Raw genomic sequence first — 22,772 nt, forward strand, 5'->3', positions numbered from 1 at the left:
TGAAACGTAAACTGTTTTACATGTAACAGTCAGGGTTGGTATTGTTTCGGGTTTAGTTCAACTCAGTCAACAAAAATGTATACAAAAAAAAAGTATTTGTTTTGATAACGCAAGCTAATCCGCATTACTTGTTATCTGCGTCTCTTAATATAGATTTAATGCATTTTAACTGATAATGCAACTTAACTTGAATTACCAATAAAACTTTATTCCTTACCGACACAATATCAACACTTTTTGCTCATTCCAAAATCATATCCGCAACGATTGCATCAATTAAAAAACGTAATAGTAAAATTCTACCGTAACGAAAAGCAAATTTTAATACCTGAAACACTTTTTTTTTGTTTCACAGGCAGTATAAATTGCACACCTATGACCATTAAGATATGCTTTGTTTTTGTTTGTTAAATTTTTTTCAGTATGCAACAATTTCGAACGTACAACAAGAATTGTTTTTTTGGTTTTTTTTTTTATACTTTCATTTCCTTCGGACATTATGCATGTTGCATTCGTATTCACATTCGTTTTAATTCTACCCTAGGGTGATAGCCTTAGATTTGCGTATGTTGGTATATTAACATTATATAATGTTGCAGAGTCAAAAATATAATTTTAAAAGACAAGGTTAAGGCTACAAATACATAATTTTAGTTCAGTATTGGAACCAACTCATCGCTTTAACCGCTGATGTTCGTTATCGTAATTGGAATGGCCGCAGGCCTATATTCGCTGCCCTGTGATTGTCATTGTAGCTGGTTTATTGTAGCCCATCTGGTCGTAGCTGATAAGGGTTGCGCTAGTATTGTTATAGCCGGTATGGACGCAGCTAATAAGGATGCGCTAGTAGTATTGGGGTCGGTGGTACCGCCTGGTGGTTGTTGCGCTCGTGGTTCGAGGTGATCGAGTGAACCTGGTGACAATAAAAACTTCGTGTTGACTTTTACGACCTGGATGACTTGGTGCTAATTGGGTGTTCGTTGTATTACGCTGCAGCGTACTGCTGGCCCTGGAGGCGGAGGTGTTGTTTAAGACTCTTCTAGTAATTCGCTTGACCCTGTACTACTAAAAGGTTTTTATTTGGATTCGGACTTGTCGATGCTGTCGTATCAGCAAGATTCGTTAAATGTTTCTTAAATGTCCTTTTTGGTCCGCAGGAAATTGCAAAAAAAAAGCGGAAGATTCCAAACTGTTCGATACTGGTTAAAAGCTTCGCCACAATTAAAGGGCGTAAAATTATTTACAACACTTATTTTACCAATGTGCTGACCGGGTAGTTGGTCGATAAGAATGTGGGACTCAGTTAAACGGCAAGCAGTGTGCAATTAATAGGGGCACTTTTACCAGTCAGTATTGGTGGTTTTTCACGGCTGTCGGCTTTAAATGTCGCTTCTTTTCTTTATTTGTTTCGGTGAATGTAGCTTTTCTAATATTTCTTCGTTTGCGTTGTCGTGAAGCAAAAAGGAAATATGGATGTCTTCTATATTTTCAGCTTCACAAAAATGTTTCCACCTTTTATTTTTTAAGCCCCGGAAACGCATGCAATTTTTTTGCTAGTGATCGCCGGTCTGTATTTTTCTTGTTTTTCGATATCTTTTTATCGCAACTTTCGCCACATCGCTAGGTGTGTTCGCGTGAACACGCTCCCAAGTGGATCGTAGCCGTAGACCGTAGCAGCAGACCGTAACAATTTAATTAATTTATTTAATTCTCTTTCCAAAAATCACAGTTGCACAAGGGGCCTACACGGCATGGATAAATGCGGTGTTACGGTCTGCTGCTACGTTCTACGGCTACGATCCACTTTGGAGCGTATTCGCGCGAACACACCTAGTGATGGGGCGAAAGTTGCGATAAAAAGTATCGAAAAACAAGGAAAAAAAACAGACGGGCCATCACTAGCGGAAAATTGCCATGAGTTTCCGGCAAGAAGAAAAAGAGAAAAGGTGAAAAATTGCGTGAGCGATTTTTTGGCGACCCTGCAATTATACAAACGGGATATATAACATCTAGGGGCATAACTTCAGCAGCAAAGGCGTCAAGTTCCGCTAATATACTGCTTTAGTAACCTTATTACTTACTTCGCATCGCCAACGATACTCAACTATACTGCTTTGGTAACCTTATTGCTCACTGCGCATCCCCAACGATACTCAACTAATCACAAAACATCCTCGCCGGCTGTGCGCGTAAGCAGGTGATTGTCCAGAAACTAGGAAAGAGTCGATAGCGCAAAGCACCGAAACCGTTCTTTCCGACAAATCTCGTTTCTACGCGTCTATTTTGGGTGGTAATAAACCTTGCACCGGTTGTGTTGCGTGGACACAAGATCCAGTGTAAGTAGGTCGGCGTTCGCAGTCACACCTAGTGAGATAAACCCCTTCCTCTACGTTTACGAAGAACCCTACCATCTGCGGAAAAGCTTCCGACACCACCTCTGCCTCCAGGGCCAGCAGTACGCTGCTGCGTAATACAATCAACGTCAAAGAGCCAAGTCATCCGGCTCGTAAAGGGTAGCACGAAGCTTTATCGCCACCCGGTTCACTCGGTTACCTCGACCCAAAGCGCCAACCACCACCAACGGCGCCTACTATTATCACGGACACCACCGACAACAATATTAGCCGCAACCTTATCAGCTACGACCATAACGGCTACAACAATACTAGCCGCATCCTTATCAGCTACGACTATACCAGCTATGACAATGCTAGCGCAACCCTATCAGCTACTACCATAACGGCTACAACAATACTAGCCGCATCCTTATCAGCTACGACTATACCGGCTATAACAATGCTAGCGCAACCGTATCAGCTACGACCGTACGGACTACAACAATACCAGCTACAATAACAACCACAGGGCAGCGAACATAGGCCTGCGGCCATCCCAATTGCGACAACGAATATCAGCGGTTAAGGCGGTGAGTTCGTTCCAATACTGAACTAAATATACGTATTTGTAGTCTCAACCTTGTTCTTTAATTTTTTTTTGACTCTGCAACAACATATATTGTTAATATACAGACATATTCAAATTCAAGGCTATCACCCTAGTATAGAATCTTAACACGTAATACATACATACCTGCATATACCTAAGTTAAAGAGAGCAAGCTGCATCCACTTGTAGTAAAAAAAAAAAGTAGACGTAACGTAAAGTTAAGTAGATAGGTTTAATTAACTTAGAAGCAAGAAAAAAAAGCAAAACAATACCAGCACTGACTGGTAAATGCAAAACAGTTTACGTTTTACCTGAACATGTAAAACAATTTCATTAATTTTACCATAAATTTAAAAGTTCACGTTTTACCTGAACATGTAAAACGATTCCGTTAATTTTCCTATAAATTTAAAAGTTATGTTTTACTTGATTATGTGAAACAATTTCTTCGACGAGTATGATTTACCCCAAATTTAATCTTAATTGCGTTTATAACAAATTTTCTTAGTACATATTACATATTAGTGTCATTATACTATGCCTTATACCGAATTGATATTTTGTTAAACTCAAAAATAAGTTCTACTACAACAACATATTAATTTTGTAAGGGGGTCCCAATTATCGGAATTTGTATCCAAACTGTATAGCCCTAGAATAGGTTTGTGAATGAAACGAAAACGGGCATTTAACCAAATTTTTACTTTGTATGTAATATATCTACAATTCATAAGCACATTTATTTACAATTTTTTTTTCACACCAAGCGCTTATAACCCTTGTCAAGAAAAAAGGGGGTGACATAAATATAGGTATAGCTTTAAATATTTCTTTTATAGCATACATATATTAGTAAAATTGAAATTTGAATAAACTTGTAAATAATATGGGAATGCTGGCGCCGCCATTTATTTAGAAAGCACGTAGGGTTACCAGGTAAGGGGCCACCGAAATTCAGGTGCGTCGGTGGCCATGGTTTTTGAGGGTGGATATAAGCACCGGGCGTCGCAACAACACCCGCGGCGCCCCTATATATATTCGGCCCTCTTTGTTTATCTTTCTTCTTTTTCATTACTTTTCAGCAATTTTTTTTATTTCGATTTTCAGCGTTGGCAACCGGCCATGTCCGGTTCGGTAATTTTTTTTTGCGGTTTTTTTTAAATTTAAATTTTTGAATGTTAACGGTCTGTCCGTGGCATCCGGTTCGACCGGATGTCGTTTTAATTTGAATTATAAGCGTTTTGAGTCGGTCTCTGCGCTTCTGTCGGTTTTTTTTTTTTGAACTTGACAGCTGCTAGTTTGATAGGCATGATATGACTTTTTTTTGTTTATGGCGCAGGAACAGTAAGGTTGGCAAGGACCCGCCCCAGCCGACAATGACTAGCCACTGTGCACCACCACATCATGCCGACCGCCTTCCTTACTGCTTCAACTGTAAATCATAGTGTACCTATACCAAGTGTGTTCACTAAGCGATAAACGTCAAAACTACAAACAGCTTCGCTCACCTGATGGAAATCTCAGGTCTAGAGTCGCATTTTTGGTCTCAACGACAACATTTTTGACTACCAATCGTATCGACTTTTTCAGTTTTTCAATCATTCGGCGCACTCGGTAATGATATCCATTTTGAATTCGCTGTCATTCCGAATCCAGCGAGTGCCTGTCAGAATGCTTGACAGATAAGTCAACACACTTGTACTTGTACACTATGCTGTAAATGCGATACCATAACAGCGGCATCAATTTTTTCAATTTCCAGCGAGACACTCGCCACAAAATAACGAGTGACGGCTCTTATTGTACCCTACAAGAATACTGACTATCATATGACTATCATCTGATTGTCAGCAATGTCAACCTAACGATCAGCGCCTCATACAAACTTTCTATCACGAACTTAAGGGAACTTGCGCAAATGTGATGTAAACAACCGTGTACGTGTGAGTTTTTGTCTCCTTCTTGTACACCAACATGGCCTACTGATTAAGTATATAGCCGTACTGCTCACTCTCATTCCTTTTCCTGGATCAGTGCTGACACTCTAACTATCAAAAAGTGTCATAAATGATAGTTTACTGTAGATATCAGGTTTGACTGTTATACTATCATAACTGACCATTGTTATATTCCGCCAAAAATGAAACAATGCTTTTTGCTTTTTATTTACTTTATTTCATTACGTTTTTAATTTTGTACGTGATAAAAGCATACGTATTTTTTATTTGTTGAAAATAAATAGTTTTATAAGAATTCGAGTTCAGAATGTTCAATTTAAATTCATGCGGAAACACATTTAAAAATGAATCACCACTAACCACTATTATTTTTCGGGTATCAAATTTTTGAGTGCGCCCCATACATTCCGACAGCTTTTGGTGTTTTTTAATATTATTTTCGATTCTTTTCTTTTAGCATGGAGCTTTGAAATGCTCTCTTTTTCATTTTTTAAACTTATTTTTTATATGGTTTTCTTCGGTTGAAAATGGCGGAATTTAAAAAATAACAAAACAACCGTGATAATCATTTGATTGTCATATGACAGTCAGTAGTCACAACATGATTAAATCGGATAAACTGTTCTCACATACATAAAATTCCGTTGAGAATTATGTATCTGTCTCACATGCATAATGGTATCTGCTGTACGTTCTTTTGTTCTGTACCAGGTGTCCGAAGCTTTCCCAGTTTGAGTCCTTTTTCATGATTATAGGCTGTCGTTGGGAACATGCGGACATGCGTGAGCGAACAAAGGAACATACATAAATTTGAGTATCAATGTTTACGTCATCGCAGGATCAGCATTGTCAAGTACAAGTGTGAGTGTATTAGTAAAACTATCAGCGTTTCTTGTAGGGTATTTATCCTCTTTGACTAATGCGGCAGTTACCCACCGACGTGTGCCGTACGTAAGGACGTTTGTCGTACGAAGCACGTTTGACCGAACTCTCAAGCCCGTAGGAATCAGTGTGTGCGTCTGTGTACATGTACATAACATATTTGTGTGTGTATTGTTTACAGATAAGCACTGTTGCCATTGACCATTTTGCATGTATGCTTATGGAAACATCAACTTTTTCCAATTTAATTTTTGATATTGTAAAAGGCCGGAATACATATTAAATAAGTATAAATAGATTACATATTTATAATTACATATTTATAATCAGCACTTTTACATAATTATTTCGAATTATTTTCACAATTTTTCAAACTTTAATTAAGTGTTTTTGCATAAAATTGCAAACGGTCAAAAATTAGCGCACAAAAGTTTACTAGGCAATTCTGTCTAGTGAGAGAGCGATCAGCTGACACGTTCTTACGGAAAAAATCAAAATTGTTTTGATTTCTACGTTCCGGGCTACGTACGTACGGGCGTTGCACGTCGGTGAGTTTTCGTTTACATCGCACACTCATAAGATAGGTCGTGTCAGCTGACACGTTTTTGGTACGTACGTTCGTGAGTAACTGCCCCATTAAGCTTCATAGAAAATGAAATTCCTAATCAGGCTGGCATAGAGAGTGAACCTTGTTTTGCCCTTTAAAGATAATTATTCGAACCGTACACAAGAAAATAAACAGCACTTCGAATAAAGTTTGCTGGCATCACTTTTCACTTTTGGTCGGTAAAGCAGTGGCAAAGAGCCGTTCGTGCGTGTTGAAAAATTTTTGTTGTACGTTTAATTTATAGCTTACTAATTTTATGAATCAAAAAACATGTGTGTGATATTTTGAAAATGCTGCAAAACGTTGACTACTTAAATTAAATGATTTTGATTTTATTGCGAAGGGCAAAATGAGCTCCATTGATGCGGTAAGTTCCCGTGCCGCCAGTTGAACAGCTGTGCGCGTTCTTTCGTGTTACCGATTACCAAAGTGTCTCTCAAACTGTTTTTGCTTATTTACATTAGCTGCGAGATTTTCAAACTTTGGGTTGCAAAGACCAGCTAAAGTGTGCATTGGGAGGTCGGGTATTTTTGGACTTGGAATGTGGTAAGCGTTAATAAATTACTAAAGAAATGTTTATAACATGTTGTTGTTGTTGTGGGAGTAGTGTTTATAACATATTCTGTCATTATAGATAAACGTATTACTTGTTTGCAAAAGTGCTACGATTCTGAATTGAATGTGGCTTATATACGAGGACAGCGTGATGATGCATTTGTTGCTTTTTTACCGATTTTATCAAGTCAACCGTTAAACTTTCTTGATTTAGAGAATTTGCAAAAGAAATTGATGAATTTTGACTCAAGAAAGTAAGTATGAAGAAAGCCACCAAATAATGTGTATTTACTATTTACATTTATGTTTTGCTTTAGGTCGGATGTCACACTTGCTATATGCGATACATCTTCCAATATTCTGTACTACCAAGTGACTACGGGTTTTGGGCACAAAAAGTAAAGCTCTGTACGAAATGTATATAAACGTGTTAAAAAGGTAGACATAATTACATACTTTTATAAATTACTATTATTGTTATGTTAAGTGTGCGCTTAGGGAACGTGACCAATTTTCTACAACTTTTATTCCCCCCCCCCCCTCCCCTCGGTGACCCCGGTAACCCCCGGTAGTATATTTTAAGAACCCCCCTCTCCCCTTTAGTTTTCACGTAGTAGCTCATACGTATGATTTTAAATAATTTTTTGCTAACTTAAAAAAATTTTATTTGATTTATATTTGTTTTTATTAATTCGACACTCGCCGCGTTACATTTAATTATAAGTTAATAATATTAAGCATTGTTTGCATCGAAAAGGAATCCTTGTAAAATTTAATAAATGCATTGTACAGCCAATCCTACAACGACATTGCACCAGCACCAGTTCTCGTCGATCTGGTTGACACATGCACGTTTCCAAGTGACTCAACTATTGTTTGTGATATATAAGAAATCTATGAAGGAATGAGCGAACAAGTGCTAACTATTACAATAAAAAGACTCCAAAAAATTTTAGAAAATAAGACTTTTACTTTAAATAAAATGCCCGTAAGCACACTTAAACTGATTGAGTACAAAACCTGTCAGCTTTAAGTCAGCTCAACATATGTGCGTCAGTCACAACATATGTGCGTCACTATTGCCACCTGTGAGTTAGAATCGCAGAGCGCCGCGCGCGATAATTTAAATATTATTCGAAAAATTGCAAGATTTTCTAGAGATTATTGACTACGTGACAAAGTCTCAATCCCTCCCCCCCCCCCCCCCCTGTGACCAGGTGTAATACCTAAAGAAACCCCCCTCCCGCCTAAAAGGGTCACGTAATTTGGGTCCGTTCCCTTATCTTCGAGCCTCGATTTTACCAGATAATATCAGTGGAAGCTGTAGTGCTGGTCTAGAGTGTTACAGGAGCATCTAGCCTATCATCAAGTCTCCAACATAGAAAAGAGTTTACTTAGGGCCAATTTCGCAGTGGCGAGTTAACTTAAACTCCATAGTTAACTTCAGACTTGCATTTATATTTTTTATATTTAACAAAATGTTCACTACCCAATGCACGCTAGACAACCTATGATTTCTAAAGAGAGTTTACACGTCAGTATTAAGCGGTTAAACTCTAGTAAACTCGACATAAAAATCGGGAATGGGTAGCTAATTGCAAAATGTAAATTAAACCCTGAAAATGGCAATAAGCTGGCGAGCTGTTTTGTAGTCGATTCTCTGCAAGATTTTTTAACGATTAACAAAAAAACCTATGCTCTGTAATTAAAAAAAAAAACAATGGTGAAACACAAAATATGATCGTTCAAAGAAGCGCTGAGCCTTAATAATCCTTTATTTATATCATATAATATAACATCATAATAAGTAGGTTTGAGTGGCCAGCGGGTTAGGGGATCAGAATATACCCGCGGTAGGTATGCCTGTCGTAAGAGGCGACTAAAATACCAGATTCAAGGGGCTGTGTAGCGCAACCTTTCAGGTTGCCAGCGCAATATATAGCTTCTCCAAACCCAATTGTCAACCTCACCTATCCGCGGCGAATCCTGTTTCACTAACAGACGAGGCTCTGGCGACCCCAAGCTCCTCATGGAACTTGGAGGTAGGGAGGGAGGGAATGGCCTGAAGGTTTAATGTGGCCACATAAATCGTTCCCGAGATGGTCGGGCTAGCACCTTAATGGTGATATGGCACCGGAGCGTACCGGATTTGTATCCGGCAAAGGACCATCACATCGATAACACTCCCCAAAGCCTTCGGGGAGCAACCTTATCGCTTCAACAACAACAACAGTGGCCAGTCAATAAAGACCTCACATAGACTGAATGTACCCCCAGCGGGTTAGGGGGTTAGAATATACCCGCGGTAGGTATGCCTGTCGTAAGAGGCGACTAAAATTCCAGATTCAAGGGGTTGTGTAGCGCAACCTTTTCAGGTTGCTAACGCAATATATAGCTTCTCCAAACCCAATTGTCAACCCCACCTTCGAACGGCGAATCCCGTTTCACTAACAGACGAGGCTCTGGCGACACAAGCTCCTCATGGAACTTGGGGGTGGCGAGGGAGAGATGGCCTGAAGGTTTAATGTGGCCATATAAATCGTTCCGGAGATGGTCGGGCTAGCACCTTAATGGAGCTGTGTTACCGGAGCGTACCGGTTCTGTATCCGGCAAAGGATCATCACATCGATAACACTTCCCAAAGCCTTCGGGGAGCAACCTTATCGCTACAACAACAACATAGACTGAATGTGTCTATGGTGTTGCCAGAATTTGTTTGACGAACAAACGGGAAATCCAAAATTAGGTAGCGTTAGGTAAGGCTAGAGTGGCCACCGATGCGAGCACCAGTGCACTTAGGCCCAAAAGGTCCCATTGTGATACCACGTGGATCTCTCTCTACTCAAACCAACAGGTCGATTCAGCAAATGTCAGGAATTCTTTCGGTTCCAACTTAGCCAGATCGTCAAAGAAGGGAGATCCCAGAGACTTCTTCCTGTTGCGTCAAAGCGCAGGACAGTCGGTCAGAAAAAGCTTAGCTGTTTCTATCTCCTCTTCGTCTTTGCAGCTTCTGCAGCAATCATTATAAGGAGCACCCAACCGTTGTGCATGCTTGCCGATAGGTACCGTACTTATATTATAAAATAAATCCGTGTTACCGATGTTGATGGTCCCTTGCCGGATGCAGATCAAGTACGTATCGGTAACAAGCATCATACAGTTACTAGACCATCTTGGAAACGATTTGGTAGGACCACATGAAACCTTCTAGGCCATTACCGCCTTCCCACCCCCTAGATCCATCATAAGTTCGGGGTCGACAGATCCTCGGCTGTTAATGAAGCAGGATTCGCCACGTGTAGGTGAGGTTGACAATTGGGCTGGAGAAGCTATGTCTATATTGTGCTGGCAACCCCTTGAAGAGGATTGCGCTACACAACCCCTTGAAGCAATTTGGTATTTTGGTCGCCTCTTTCGACAGGCATACCTACCGCGGGTATATTCTAAGCCCCCCAACCCGCTGGGTTAGAGATATAATCAACTTAGTTAATCTAATGTAGTAAAATTTGCACATAATCTTCTATCCGCGACAATCTGTTCTTGATTTCTCTTAAGGGGATTGCTGCACCCTCCTTCGCCAACTCATCAGCCTTTTCGTTAATTTTAACCCTTTATTACTGGTAACCCAGTATAGATGTAAGGTCCGGCCTGAGTGAAGTCTCTGCAATGCTTCTTTGCTTCTTGATGAAGAGATTATTGCCTTGATCGTCGCCTGACTATCAGTATATATATTGACGCGACTGCAGCTTCAGCAATATTCGTCAAGAATTTCTGTGATCTGGCCGTCTGTAGGATATCCTGCTTTTGGATCGAACCATCGGTACCTACGTGGGTAGTGTGCTCTGCCATTTCCGCACCCTTGCGTCAACCCTCCAATTATATTATGGCTTCAAGATCTCCCATGAAACTTAGGCACGGGACCATGTAGTCTGTATGCCCTATCTTAGTTGACGCTATACTTCTTTGGTTATACGGCCTGCACTCCAGTTGCCCCTTCAACATACTTACCCTCATACTTGACTTAAATATTTTTCCTTATATAATTTCATAAGCTCTATAAATTTACCTTTGTTAACAAAAGAATAAGGGATATCAAGTTTTCTTTCAACTGTCTTTCCTAACTAATTGGAGGTCTTCTCTTTCCCCTTTTTCCAAATACGAATTTCTATAGGAATACCTAGTGAACTGAGCGTCTTTATCTATTCGCATGACACGCCCAGCGTAGCTTTTGGGCTTAATTCTCTGTATTTTTACGAAGGAGTTATAAACAGGGACCTATTTTAATAGATTTTTTTTTGGTCGAAAAAGTCCGGGAATAAATGTCCGACCATATAACTACGGAACGGCTCATTCATATGAAAATAATTCTTTACCAATATATTCTTTTAATTTCTAGAATTGGCATCTACACAGTCATTTGAAAGTTTTTTTTAGTAACGCCAGAAGTTTGTTATAAAAAAACTAAAACAAACTCTTGTAGTACTGTACTTGTACTTTCCCATAGTTTTTTTGCCATAAAGTTTGATCCGAAGGAGAAATTGCCTTGATACACCGCTTTAGGTTGAAACAAGAAGGATTCTGTAGGAAAAAAATTGTTTTATTTGGATGAGGCGTTCCATAGTTATAGGGCCGAACTTTTATTCTGTCCTTAAAAAATAAAATTCAGAATTTAACTTTTATTTTCGGATTTAATAATTCCTTTCGGACTAAAAAATTAAAAGTCCGTAAATAATTTTTTCTGAAAGCCTTTTTTTTTATATAGGCTCATTCCATTTCAAGACACCCGGTCCGCGCAGGACATGATTTTTGATTTCGATGAAATTTTAATATGTTGTTCTTTGGTCAAAATAATGAAACGCCTGTATTTTTTTTTGCCTCAAAAAAACTTTTTTCGGATTTATCGGCAATTGAATTCCATAAAATGCAGTCGGTATTTTATTCACCTATTTTTTCAACTGTCAATAACTTTGTCAAAAATTAACCGATTCTCATGATCTTTGAAATGTTCGCTATTACTTTTAATTTTATATAAATTTATAAACAATTGCATATAGTTACAAAAAAATTATTTTTTTAGTATTTAAAAATTAATATTTCAAAAAAACGGTTATTGTTTTTTGTTTAAACTTTTTCTATATCGAGTGAGCAGTTTATATTTCAACTTGGGTAAACATCCTGGCCACCGCTCGTTGTTTTCAAAATATGAATTATGAATATATATATAATATTGAATATGTTAAATTTTGATGGTATAATTAAGAACATAATAAGTATGCATCTAGAAAATGTTTAATAAAATACAATACAATACATTTAGGACCTCCTTTTCTTGCTATCACAATATAACACGCTTTTATTAGAACAATTAGGACTGTGATATAAACTGTAAGATTTAATAATTTGTATTTGTATTTATTAGGCAATTCATCCCAGCACAACAATTTGGCAAAAATTATTTTATAGTGCTAGTCGGTAAAAGGCATAAAATAGGAACAATTTAAACTTGAAACTTAAAGCTAATGACTATGGCTAAGAAAAGGTTACAATAAATAATATATTTAATAAATAGTAAATAAATAAAATAAACGAATGATAGAGTACATTTGCTTAGAAGAAATCAGTATTTTAATTGTCTAGATTATTATAGAAACTTGTTAATTCTTTATTGAAGAGCAGAGCATTGCTTATAAGCCTAAGTCTAGAAGGGAGCGAGTTCCAAAGACGTATGGAAGTAATGAAGAACTGGCGATCAGATATTAGCATACGATGTCTGAAGTGGGTAAGGAGAACAGATCTAGACGACTGGAGAAAATTTAGCCTCCGATACAGATAGTCAGGTTTCTTCATATATATTAATTTATGTAGCGTAGTGAGCGTTTTAAGTTTAATAAGGTTATCGAAAGAAATGTTTAGCAACCTGTAAGCATGATGAGAGACGTGGTCAAGTCTTTTCAACCCATAGACGTATCTAGCAATGTTGTTATAAACAACATTAAGTTTCCTATTACTTACATAGTCACAATTAGAGTAAACCTCACAACCATAAAGGAGCGTAGGTATTAAGTACGCTTTTGCTATTAGTAGACGAATATGTAACGGAGTAAAATATTTTGTAAGCCAGAGTGTACGAAGCATCCCATACACTTTTCCCACTGTGCGGAAGATGAGATCTTTCCATGTCATGGTTTTGTTAAAAACTACACCTAGATTTTTTGTCCTGTCAACGTATTCTATAATAGTGTTGTCTAAAATTAAATTTTCCATTCCACTTTTATCTAGTGACCTTCTATGAATGACTATACGTTTCGACTTCTTAGGGTTAAGACATAAGCCGTTCATAGAAGCCCACGTACCAATTTGGCACAAATCGTAATTTAAGTTATTAATACATGAACTGGTACGATCACTAGGACAGCACATATATAATTGTACGTCGTCAGCATAAATGTGAATATTACAATACTTGAGAACACCAGGCAAATCGTTTATATACAAAACAAATAACAGGGGACCAAGGATTGAGCCTTGTGGGACTTCTCTTAAAACACTGACGAAGTCAGACTTTCTGCTACCAACACTTACTGCCTGAGTTCGGTCGGCCAAATACGATCTGATTAGGGCTGTTGCACAGTTGGAGAAATTAAATAGGCTGTCCAGCTTCTTGCAGATAACGGTGTGGTCGACCGAGTCAAACGCTTTTAAATGGTCGAGATGAGTCAGGAAAGCAGTAAAATTTTTGTCAACTTGTTCTCGAATATCCTCTATCACCGATAGGAGCGCCGTTTTATAGCTACGATTTGACCTGAATCCAGACTGGGAATCTGTGAGAAGGTTATTATCCTGCACATAAGTCTTTATCTGGCAGTGCAAATTCGTTCGACGACCTTGGAAAAGAAAGGCAGAATAGCTATAGGTCTATACTCCTTGTTTTGCTTGGGGATTGGGATTACCTTAGCAACTTTCCAACATTTGGGAAATACACAGGACGTCAGCAAAGAGTTAACCAAGTAGGTTAAGTGAGGAAGGATTTTAGGAAGAATTATTTTTAAAAATTTCGGACATATACTATCGAACCCCATAGCATTAGACTTTACTGAAAGAATGGCTTGAACGACATCACAATCATCGACACTAGCAAACTCAAGAGGACCAAAATCAACATTAGCGCGAATACAATAATTGTCAGCACATATATTGTCAGTTGAGATTGGCAGATTTACAAAATTTATATTTATCTCGTTAATGTCTACATCAGGGAGGACAGAAATATCGCATTTGGATTTTCCGATACCAATATGTTTAATCGACTTCCAGGTTTCCTTCGAACTCAAAGCAGCACTAAACTTGTTATTATAAAATTTCTGCTTAGCTGACCTAATGATTTTGTTTGCAGCGATCCTAGCTGCTTTGAAGCAGTTGTGAGCCTCCAGGGTTTTGTATCTTTTCCATCGTGAGTAAGCAAGGTTAAGTGTTTTAGATTGGCAACCAAGGGGTATTATTGTGTGTAGCAGCCTTGAGTTTCACTGGCACATGGTTGTCGAAAAGCCTAATAATATGGTTCTGTAGGAATGATGCCTGATCATCGGCCGATGTCAGCGGACGAATCAAGCTCCATTCGACCGACTCCACCGCTGCATTAAGGGAACTGTAATCTATGCTTCCAAAATCACGATACGGAAAGGAACATTGGATGTGTGACGTTTGAAAGTTGTAACTAAGAAATATCAGATCGTGTTTTGAAAAGCAAGATACCGACAATTGATCGTAGTGGAGCAATTTCATGGGATCATTCACAAAAAATAAATCCATCAAAGAAGAATTTGAGTCAGTAAAGTGTGTAGGTGAAGTTAAATTGGTGGGAAAAAGTCCAAGAGACTCCATACTTAGCTTTAGAGTTGAGTCGACGAGAAGGTTGGAGTTGAAATCCCCAGCGATGATTATATTATCATAGCTTATAAGTAGAGGCTCGAGAAATTCAATAAAGCCAGAGAAGTCAACTCCATGATTAGGTCTGTATGCACAGCCGATAAGAAGCCTTTCATTATTTACAGAGAACACGTCTACGAACATATATTCGACAGAATCACTTGGACTAGCACTGCAGCAAAGTTTACAGGATAAACTACTTTTAACATATATAGCAACACCACCACCATGACCACGTCTATCAGCCCTGAAAAGTTGATATCCATTTAGTTGCACCAAATCATTTTTATGACATGAAAAAAACCAGGTTTCGGAAATACATATAACATCTATATCAGAACCCTCAGATATGAATCTCAATTCATCCAGCTTTTTATATAGGCTTTGCGCATTGAGATGGATTACTTTGAGCCCTTTAGTATGTTTGCTGAATACGCGCAACAGTGTATGTAAGGTGTAAAGTTTTAATGTTAAAAATATATAATTATGTACAATATGAAATTTTTTTGTAGCAGACGGAAAAGCCTAATTATCGTTAAAGGTTACAATGAACTTATAAAGTGTTATATTTCTTTACAGTCAATTTATTTTTTACTTTTTAGTTCATTTTATTAACCAATAATAAAAGCTTATTTTTAAAAAAAATTTTTTCTTTAATTTTATTTTTTACTTTTAGTTCGTTTTATTAACAAGTAATAGAAGCTTGTTCTTAGAAAAGCTTTTTTGTTAAATTTAATTTAGATATGAATTTTTTTTTAAACTTTTAGTAGGGTAAAATATTGTTTAAATTAGTTATGTAATCTTTACTTAGTTATTTGTAACGTTTCTCATCCTATCCATTTCTTTTAATGCATCAACATTACAAGGTTTCGACTCCCACTCCCGGGAGAAAAGGCTTTGAAGAGATTTACAAGGTATAATCGAAACAGCTGTCGCCTTGTCCGTCCTGATGTCACGTTGTTTAAATTTTTCCCAAATTATTAAATAAATTATAAAATTAAAAATTGCTTGAAATAAATGTTTTCATACATTTAAAGCGATACGGGCAATCCCCGGCAAACTCATATAAATTACAAGGTTTCTTCGAAGTCAACTTTGAACAGTCAAGTTCTTCTATTCGAGTGTTAACTAACTTAAAAACATATTTTATTGTGACTTTGCCTATGTCGCGTTCAGTTTACCACTACTGATTGCACATCTCTGGTCTGTTCCATCGCCAACACGGTTGCCACACCATGTTTTCATTTGGGACCAAAATTGACGGAAAAAAGGACCAAATCTCAAAAAAAAGAGCAAATTTTTGTTTTATTTTATTGGTATATAAGGCGGTCGTATTCGTTGTAAAATACAAAACTTTAGGATGTTTCCATGGTTTCTTATATACAATTTTACTGGACATAATAAATACTTTGCTTAAATTCAAGGAACAAACAAAAATAAAATGTAGTTCATGGTATTATATTTTCACATTTCTAGAATAGGTGTATGTCGTTCGCCAACCTAACGTTGTGAACCTAGATTTGCTTACAAAGCTTTTAGTTCCAGCAATATGTTGTTGGTTGCAATGAAATAAAATGTTTAGTAAGGAAGGGTTCAAAAATGTGCGTTCTGGTCGAACTATGTGGAAAACTCAGTAGAGCATAAATGAAACTAAACAATTTTGTTAGTTCTATTTCTATAGATGCTTCCTTTTTCTCCTAACGTTTAAACTTTATATCATAGCCTTGATTCAGTAAGTGTAAGTTTTGATACCTGGCATCAGGGGTTAATGCTAGCACCTACAGGGATAATTTTACACAAAATATTTCTTCCAAAATCAAATCTCTTGCATTTGCTTCAAAAGCTGAATATAAAAATAGTATTTTCTAATCGCATTCGTTGTACATCTATAAAGTTATCGCCTTCAAGAAGTATTAAAATAATTCTTGTGCTGGGTGAAAAAGATTTAAATATCGACGTGCCTTCATTGAATTAAGTAAGTGGCAAGTACACTTAATATAAAATAAATTAGTTTCATTCTTTTACTTAGTTTTCAATTCATTAAACTCCACGCTTCATCAGTTACAAGCCTTGTCAAATTTCTTAGAGGCGCAAGTGCATTTGAAATACATACTTTTAGCTCTACTAGTGACAAAAATCTGTCACTAAGTGTTTAATAACCGATGGAAATATCTAGTCATTATTATTATAAATATTAAACAAGAGTTTTTTCATAAGTCGGCTGTTTCATCAACAATTAACGACAATGTGTTTGCCAACACTTTTCTTTTTAATGCCTCGCCTAAATTATTTCCTAGGCGAAATGTCACTGTTCTCGTACATTTTTATTGACTAAGCAATTTTTTGTGGTGAGAAATCCATTCAAGTAAATTCAAAATTATATATGGGTTAACGAAAGTGCTGCAATTTTTTTGGCCAATATTGTGAATTTTTACCTGAGTGAAAAAGAAAGAATAGTACCAAAATCGTGGCAACTGCCTTAAAAAGGACCAAAATTGAAGAAAATGGACCAGTGGACCAAATGGGGTTGGAAGGGACCATTTTTGGTGGCTAAGTGGCAACCGTGATCGCCAAAAATTTGTAAAACAAAATGAAGTAACATTGAGGAATAACAGCCTAACTTCTACGTTTGTTGTATACAGAAACAAAGTAAAGTTTCCTCCGTTCTTGAGAACTTAGGCTGTTATTCCCTTGTGAATACAAATCTTTACCGATAACTCTGTTATCGATTAATTTATCGAATTCTCGCAAAGTAGTATTGCATTGTCATCGGAGTTATGCATGTGTGCCAAATTTCAGCTCCATCGAACATCGGGAAGTATATCAAATTTATATAAATATATAATAAAAGCTTATAAAAAGGAATAACAGTTTGTTTATGACGCAAAATTGTAAACTATGGTATGGAGGACTATATCCGCTATAGTATAGTTTACCGTTTTAATTCGTTAACGAATTGTGAGCAGGCAGTTTAGCTAACTAAATTGATATCTATTCTGTCAAAAAATGAATTTTCAAGTTAAAGCCCTTTAAACGGTCTCCTGAGGTACGACTTTATTAATGACTTCGCTTAGATAGGACCTTATTAACAGAATATCTGAATGTCAAGGGTGTATTGTTAAAATAACTCTTAAGTTACAACATTTTCATTAGGATAGGTCGACATTTTTGAAATGTATATTAGAAGTCCAATTTTTTGTTATTACCAAAAATCACTCTTCAACTTTATTAATTTACACATTTTAATTTCTTCTTTTAATTTACAATTTAAATGAACATTTTACAATTATGTGGCTTTTTCAAAAAAATTTATGCAAATGTACTTTTTTTCTGTTTAAGCCGCAATTTTTAAAAGTATTTTATAAATAACCTTAATGTAAAAATATGTTCTTTTTTATTTTCTAAAACTTTTAAATGTTTTCCGTTTTTACTTTGCTTAAGTCGCAAAAATATAATGGCTTCATTGGAGTGTTACAGTTTTAAGTGCATACGAACATAAATTTATGTACAAAGAGTGACGATTTTAAAACCTTTCTTTAATAATTTTACGAGGTTTTATTTTCTTGTTCATATGCAATCAGACACGATAAATGTTAATTTTAAGTAAATTTTTGAATGGATAAAAATTAGCGACATAATTTTAAAAAATCAACTTGAAAACCTAAAATAAAATTAAAAATTTCTTCGTCTTGTAGCACTGCCTCGTCCTATCAAATAGCGATCTTTCCCGATTTGTCCCAGGTTTAGTGGTTAACCAAATATTTGAATATTTATTTTTTAAAAATATAATTTTATTTATTTTTGAGTTTAAATATTTTCCAACTAATTAGAATTTTCTTTTTTTGAAGTTATCATGGTGGAACGATACAAGGTGGCAGCATGGTGACATACCTACAAACATAAATAAAAGTTCCATGTACTTTGTTTTTGTAAATTCGATGGACAAATGTCAAATTCGTACTGCGCGGAAGTTGATGTATCAAATCAAATAAAACAAGTTTATAATCAGCTGTCCCGTGCTGCCACCTTGTATTGTTACGTCATGGAAGTTATTCAAAAATTTTTAGTTAACATGAAAACTCAATTAAAAATTATTTTAAAAATTTAAGTAAAGAGTACAAAGTAGTTAACACTATATTTACTCCCCCTCCAAGAAAATTTAAAACATACAAATTATTAATTAATATTAAATGTTACCTCTTTTTGTTTTTTGTTGTTTAATGTATTTGTATTTAAATTAGTGTTAATAAGTATGTTTGCTGATTTAAGTAAATCAATTGAAATATTTTTAATAGTTTTTTTGTATTGAATTGTAAATGTTTTATGTTTCTTAGAGATAACTTTCAAAGGTCCTTCATAAGGTGATTCTAAATTAGATTTACGCAGAACTTTAACAAAAACATACTCACAATTTTCTAATTTTTTAGGAATGAAAAAGTTTTCTTTGTTATGATGAAAAACTTTAGAACGAACAAGCGAAAAATATTCTCTTATCTAAAAATCATGTTCTTTATTACTATTTGAAATAATTAATTCACCAGGTATTCTAAGTGTTTGGCGATAAACAAGTTCAGCAGATGAACATTTTAAATCTTCTTTAATAGAAGTTCGTAAACCAAGTAGAATGAATGGTAAAATGTCAGACCAATGAACCGAGCCGTTTGATGCTATAATTGCTGTTTTTAAAGTTCGATGAAATCTCTCTATCATGCCATTTGCTTGGGGAGGGTAAGGAGATGTATGAATTTTATGAGAACCTAAAAGTTTAGTTAATTCTGTAAAAAAATTTTGAGGTGAATTGTGAACCTTGATCTACTGAAATATTTAATGGTATACCAAATCGTGGTATATAATTTTGAATAAAAATTTTTACTATAGTATTTGTTGAAATATCTTTAAGTGAATAAGCTTCAGGCCAACGTGAAAATCTGTCAATATTTGTTAAGATATAACAATTTTCATTTGAAACTGGAAGAGGTCCAACAGTATCCATATGAATATGTTCAAAACCAGGTACCTTCTTGAAGAAGTCCAAGGAACCCACAGTTTCAATAGGGTTGGATCATTAAAAAATTGAAGCTAGGGGTATTGGTTCGACATTACAAACATGGTTGGTGTCATGTGCGCTCATTTATATGCAGGACGTAGATTGTATATGCCGGAGTTGATTCTGCATAAGTAAGAGTTCAACATTTTACAAAAAAATGCCCTTAGTGTGATCAATTGGCGCCAGTTTGCAGAGCAAAGAAGTTACGTCAGAGCGTCGCCTGCTAAATATGTGTATGATATATTGATGTTTGTAACAGGATTCCCCTCGCGTAGGTAAGGTTTACAATTAATTGGGTATGAAGCTTTGTATGGCGCTTATCAACCCCTTGAATCCCACAATGACGGGCATTTCCCTGGTTAGTCTGCTTTACTCTTTTGCGTATTTCGGGTATTGGACCCTGGGAACAGGATTTACTGGCATAAATCGCCGACCGCGTGCGGATGAGGCCGAGGGGTTTTTATGCTTTCCAAGTTCAAACGAATGAATTTTTTTCGTAGTGTTTAGGAGATTAATTTTTTGTGAGGCGAGTCCTTGCCTTTGCTCCAAGTGGGGCTAGCGAGAGACCTGAGGATCTCGTTACGGTTCTGTACCTTAGATGCAATTGCAAACTAGAAAGATTAGGGGCATAAGCGTTGGTTTTAAAACAAAGTTAAAAACAGAAGTTGGGATAGGAAACCACATGAGGTAGCTCTTGTTTATGTCTATTTCTTAAATCTTTTTCCTAAATTGTACCGATGCCTGTCGACCAATAATAATAATCCGTGGATTATTTTTTAATACCGAGTGAAATGGAATATCCTTTTATGCCTTGAGGTAACACGCACGTTACTGTTATATGTGTGAAAAGTTTTGACAGAACTAGCGCACCGAGTACTGTTCTGGAGTGAGGTAAATCTTAATTTAGCCTTCAATTTGTGAGGGATGTTATTGCATTTAGTGTGGTAGTGGTGCTATGCAAGTTTCGGAAACCATGCTGCCGCGTGGCAAGCCGTTGATTTGCGGTAAAATAAGGGAGCAGAACGGTTTCCAGTGTCTTCTCTACTGACGACAGGACAGATCGGACGGTATGAATTTCCTTGGCTTGATGGGGTGGCTTTCCGTATTGCGATATCAAGCAAGAGCGTTAGGTTAGGTTACTCCCCGAAGGTTTTGGGGAGTGTTATCGGTGTGATGGTCCTTTGCCGGATACAGAACTGGTACGCTCCGGTAACACAGTTCCATTAAGGTGCTAGCCCGACCATCTCGGGAACGATTTATATGGCCACATTAAACCTTCAGGCCATCCCTCCCTCCCCACCTCCAAGTCCCATGAGGAGCTTGGTGTCGCCAGAGCCTCGTCTGTTAGTGAAACGGGATTCGCCGCTCGAAGGTGAGGTTGACAATTGGGTTTGGAGAAGCTATATATTGCGCTGGCAACCTGAAAAAATTGCGCTACACAACCCCTTGAATCTGATATTTTAGTCGCCTCTTACGACAGGCATATCTACCGCGGGTATATTCTAAACCCCTAAACCGCTGTGGGTGAATTAAAGTATAGAACCGACGAGTATCGACAATCGGATTGCCAAAAGCCACCCCTGGTTTCGCAGGTTTTAGGTGGACAGAAACAAATTAAAAACTTGCGCCTGGTAATTGAATCCCTCACTGCCTAAATGTTTTGGCACCAGCTTGGCCATTCCTTGAGGGTCCACTGCTTTGGCTGGTTTGTAATTTTCTTCAGTGGTAAAGCCTTTGATGTAATCTCTTCAAATTTGTTGTTTTAACCACAAAAAACTTCTCAAAGTTGGTCCTCTGCCGATTATTAATTTGGTACACACTGTCAGGTACTATGACCTTCAGGTTCTAATTTTCCCTTTTATCAGAGTATGTGACAGTGAAGGCAAAGTAACATAAAACAATTTTCGAATCTATTATTACTAATCTAATCATCTGATTTGCTTGAAATTTGGTACGTATGTGTGAAGCTTATTCACTTAGCCATGTGAATACCCAGAAACCTGGGCATCCCAACAGACATCTGATTGATGAGCCAACACTGGACAGGGGCTTAAGGAGTCATCTCCGTAAGCATTATGAGGAAATACGGCACCTGAGAACTCAGCCGTATGAAGCAAAAAAACACAAGCAGGTCCTCAGTGAATTCCACAAACAGGCGTCGGACCTTTATGCCAGAAATTGCCCGGTGAATCTAGTACTCAAAACTTGCGGAAAAGGAACGCACACTCCCCAGGGAAACGCGAGTCACTCTATTTCAACTTCGATCTGGATCTTTAACAGGTTAAACTCTTACCTATCAACCCCGACATACTAAATGTATGCCCCGCTTGCAATGTGTCCCCACATGACACCAACCATCTTTTTAATTGTAATGTGGAACCAACGCCTCAACACCCCTCACATTATGGTCCACCCCTGTTGAAACAGCAAGTTTCCTTGGACTCCCGTTAGAGGATATTGATGACAATTTGTGATCGGTCGCACCTATTGGATGGGGCGAAGTACTGCTACAACAACAACAACAACATCGATAACACTCCCCATGTATGCCTGTCGTAAGAGGCGACTAAAATACCGGATTCAAGGGGTTTGTGTAGCGCAGCCCTTTCAGGTTACCAGCGCAATACATAGCTTCTCCAAACCCAATTGTCAACCTCACCTACCCGTGGCGAATCCTGTTTCATTAACATCCGAGGCTCTGGCGACCCCGAACTCCTCATGGATGTTGGGGGTGGGAGGGCGGATTGGTACCGGCACGTACCGGATCTGCATCCGGCAAAGGATCATCAACCCAAGGCCTCCGGGGAGTGTCCTTATCGATACAACAACAACATAACACTCCCCAAGGCCT

The 22,772-nt window shown here is 37.3% G+C and overlaps 1 protein-coding gene across 4 annotated transcripts in view; it reads left to right on the top strand.

Annotated features, from left to right (window-relative positions):
- Positions 1 to 6,576: 6,576 nt before the first annotated feature.
- Tsen15 (tRNA splicing endonuclease subunit 15) overlaps positions 6,577 to 22,772 on the top strand; it is a 35,174-nt gene continuing 18,978 nt past the window's right edge. For 2 of the 4 annotated variants that reach the window (XM_067775187.1, XM_067775186.1), the window contains exons 1-4: positions 6,577 to 6,760; positions 6,858 to 6,939; positions 7,028 to 7,202; positions 7,266 to 7,386. In XM_067775187.1, the coding sequence (XP_067631288.1) occupies positions 6,743 to 6,760; positions 6,858 to 6,939; positions 7,028 to 7,202; positions 7,266 to 7,350 (360 nt within the window). In that variant the 5' untranslated portion in view covers positions 6,577 to 6,742 and the 3' untranslated portion in view covers positions 7,351 to 7,386. Of the gene's footprint in view, positions 6,761 to 6,857; positions 6,940 to 7,027; positions 7,203 to 7,265; positions 7,387 to 7,740; positions 7,912 to 12,367; positions 12,503 to 22,772 lie in introns of those variants that run through there. The other 2 variants (XM_067775188.1, XM_067775189.1) reach the window with 2 other exon arrangements.

Source organism: Eurosta solidaginis, chromosome 3 (genome assembly GCF_040869045.1).
Source record: "Eurosta solidaginis isolate ZX-2024a chromosome 3, ASM4086904v1, whole genome shotgun sequence".
Classification (NCBI taxonomy): Eukaryota; Metazoa; Arthropoda; class Insecta; order Diptera; family Tephritidae; genus Eurosta; species Eurosta solidaginis.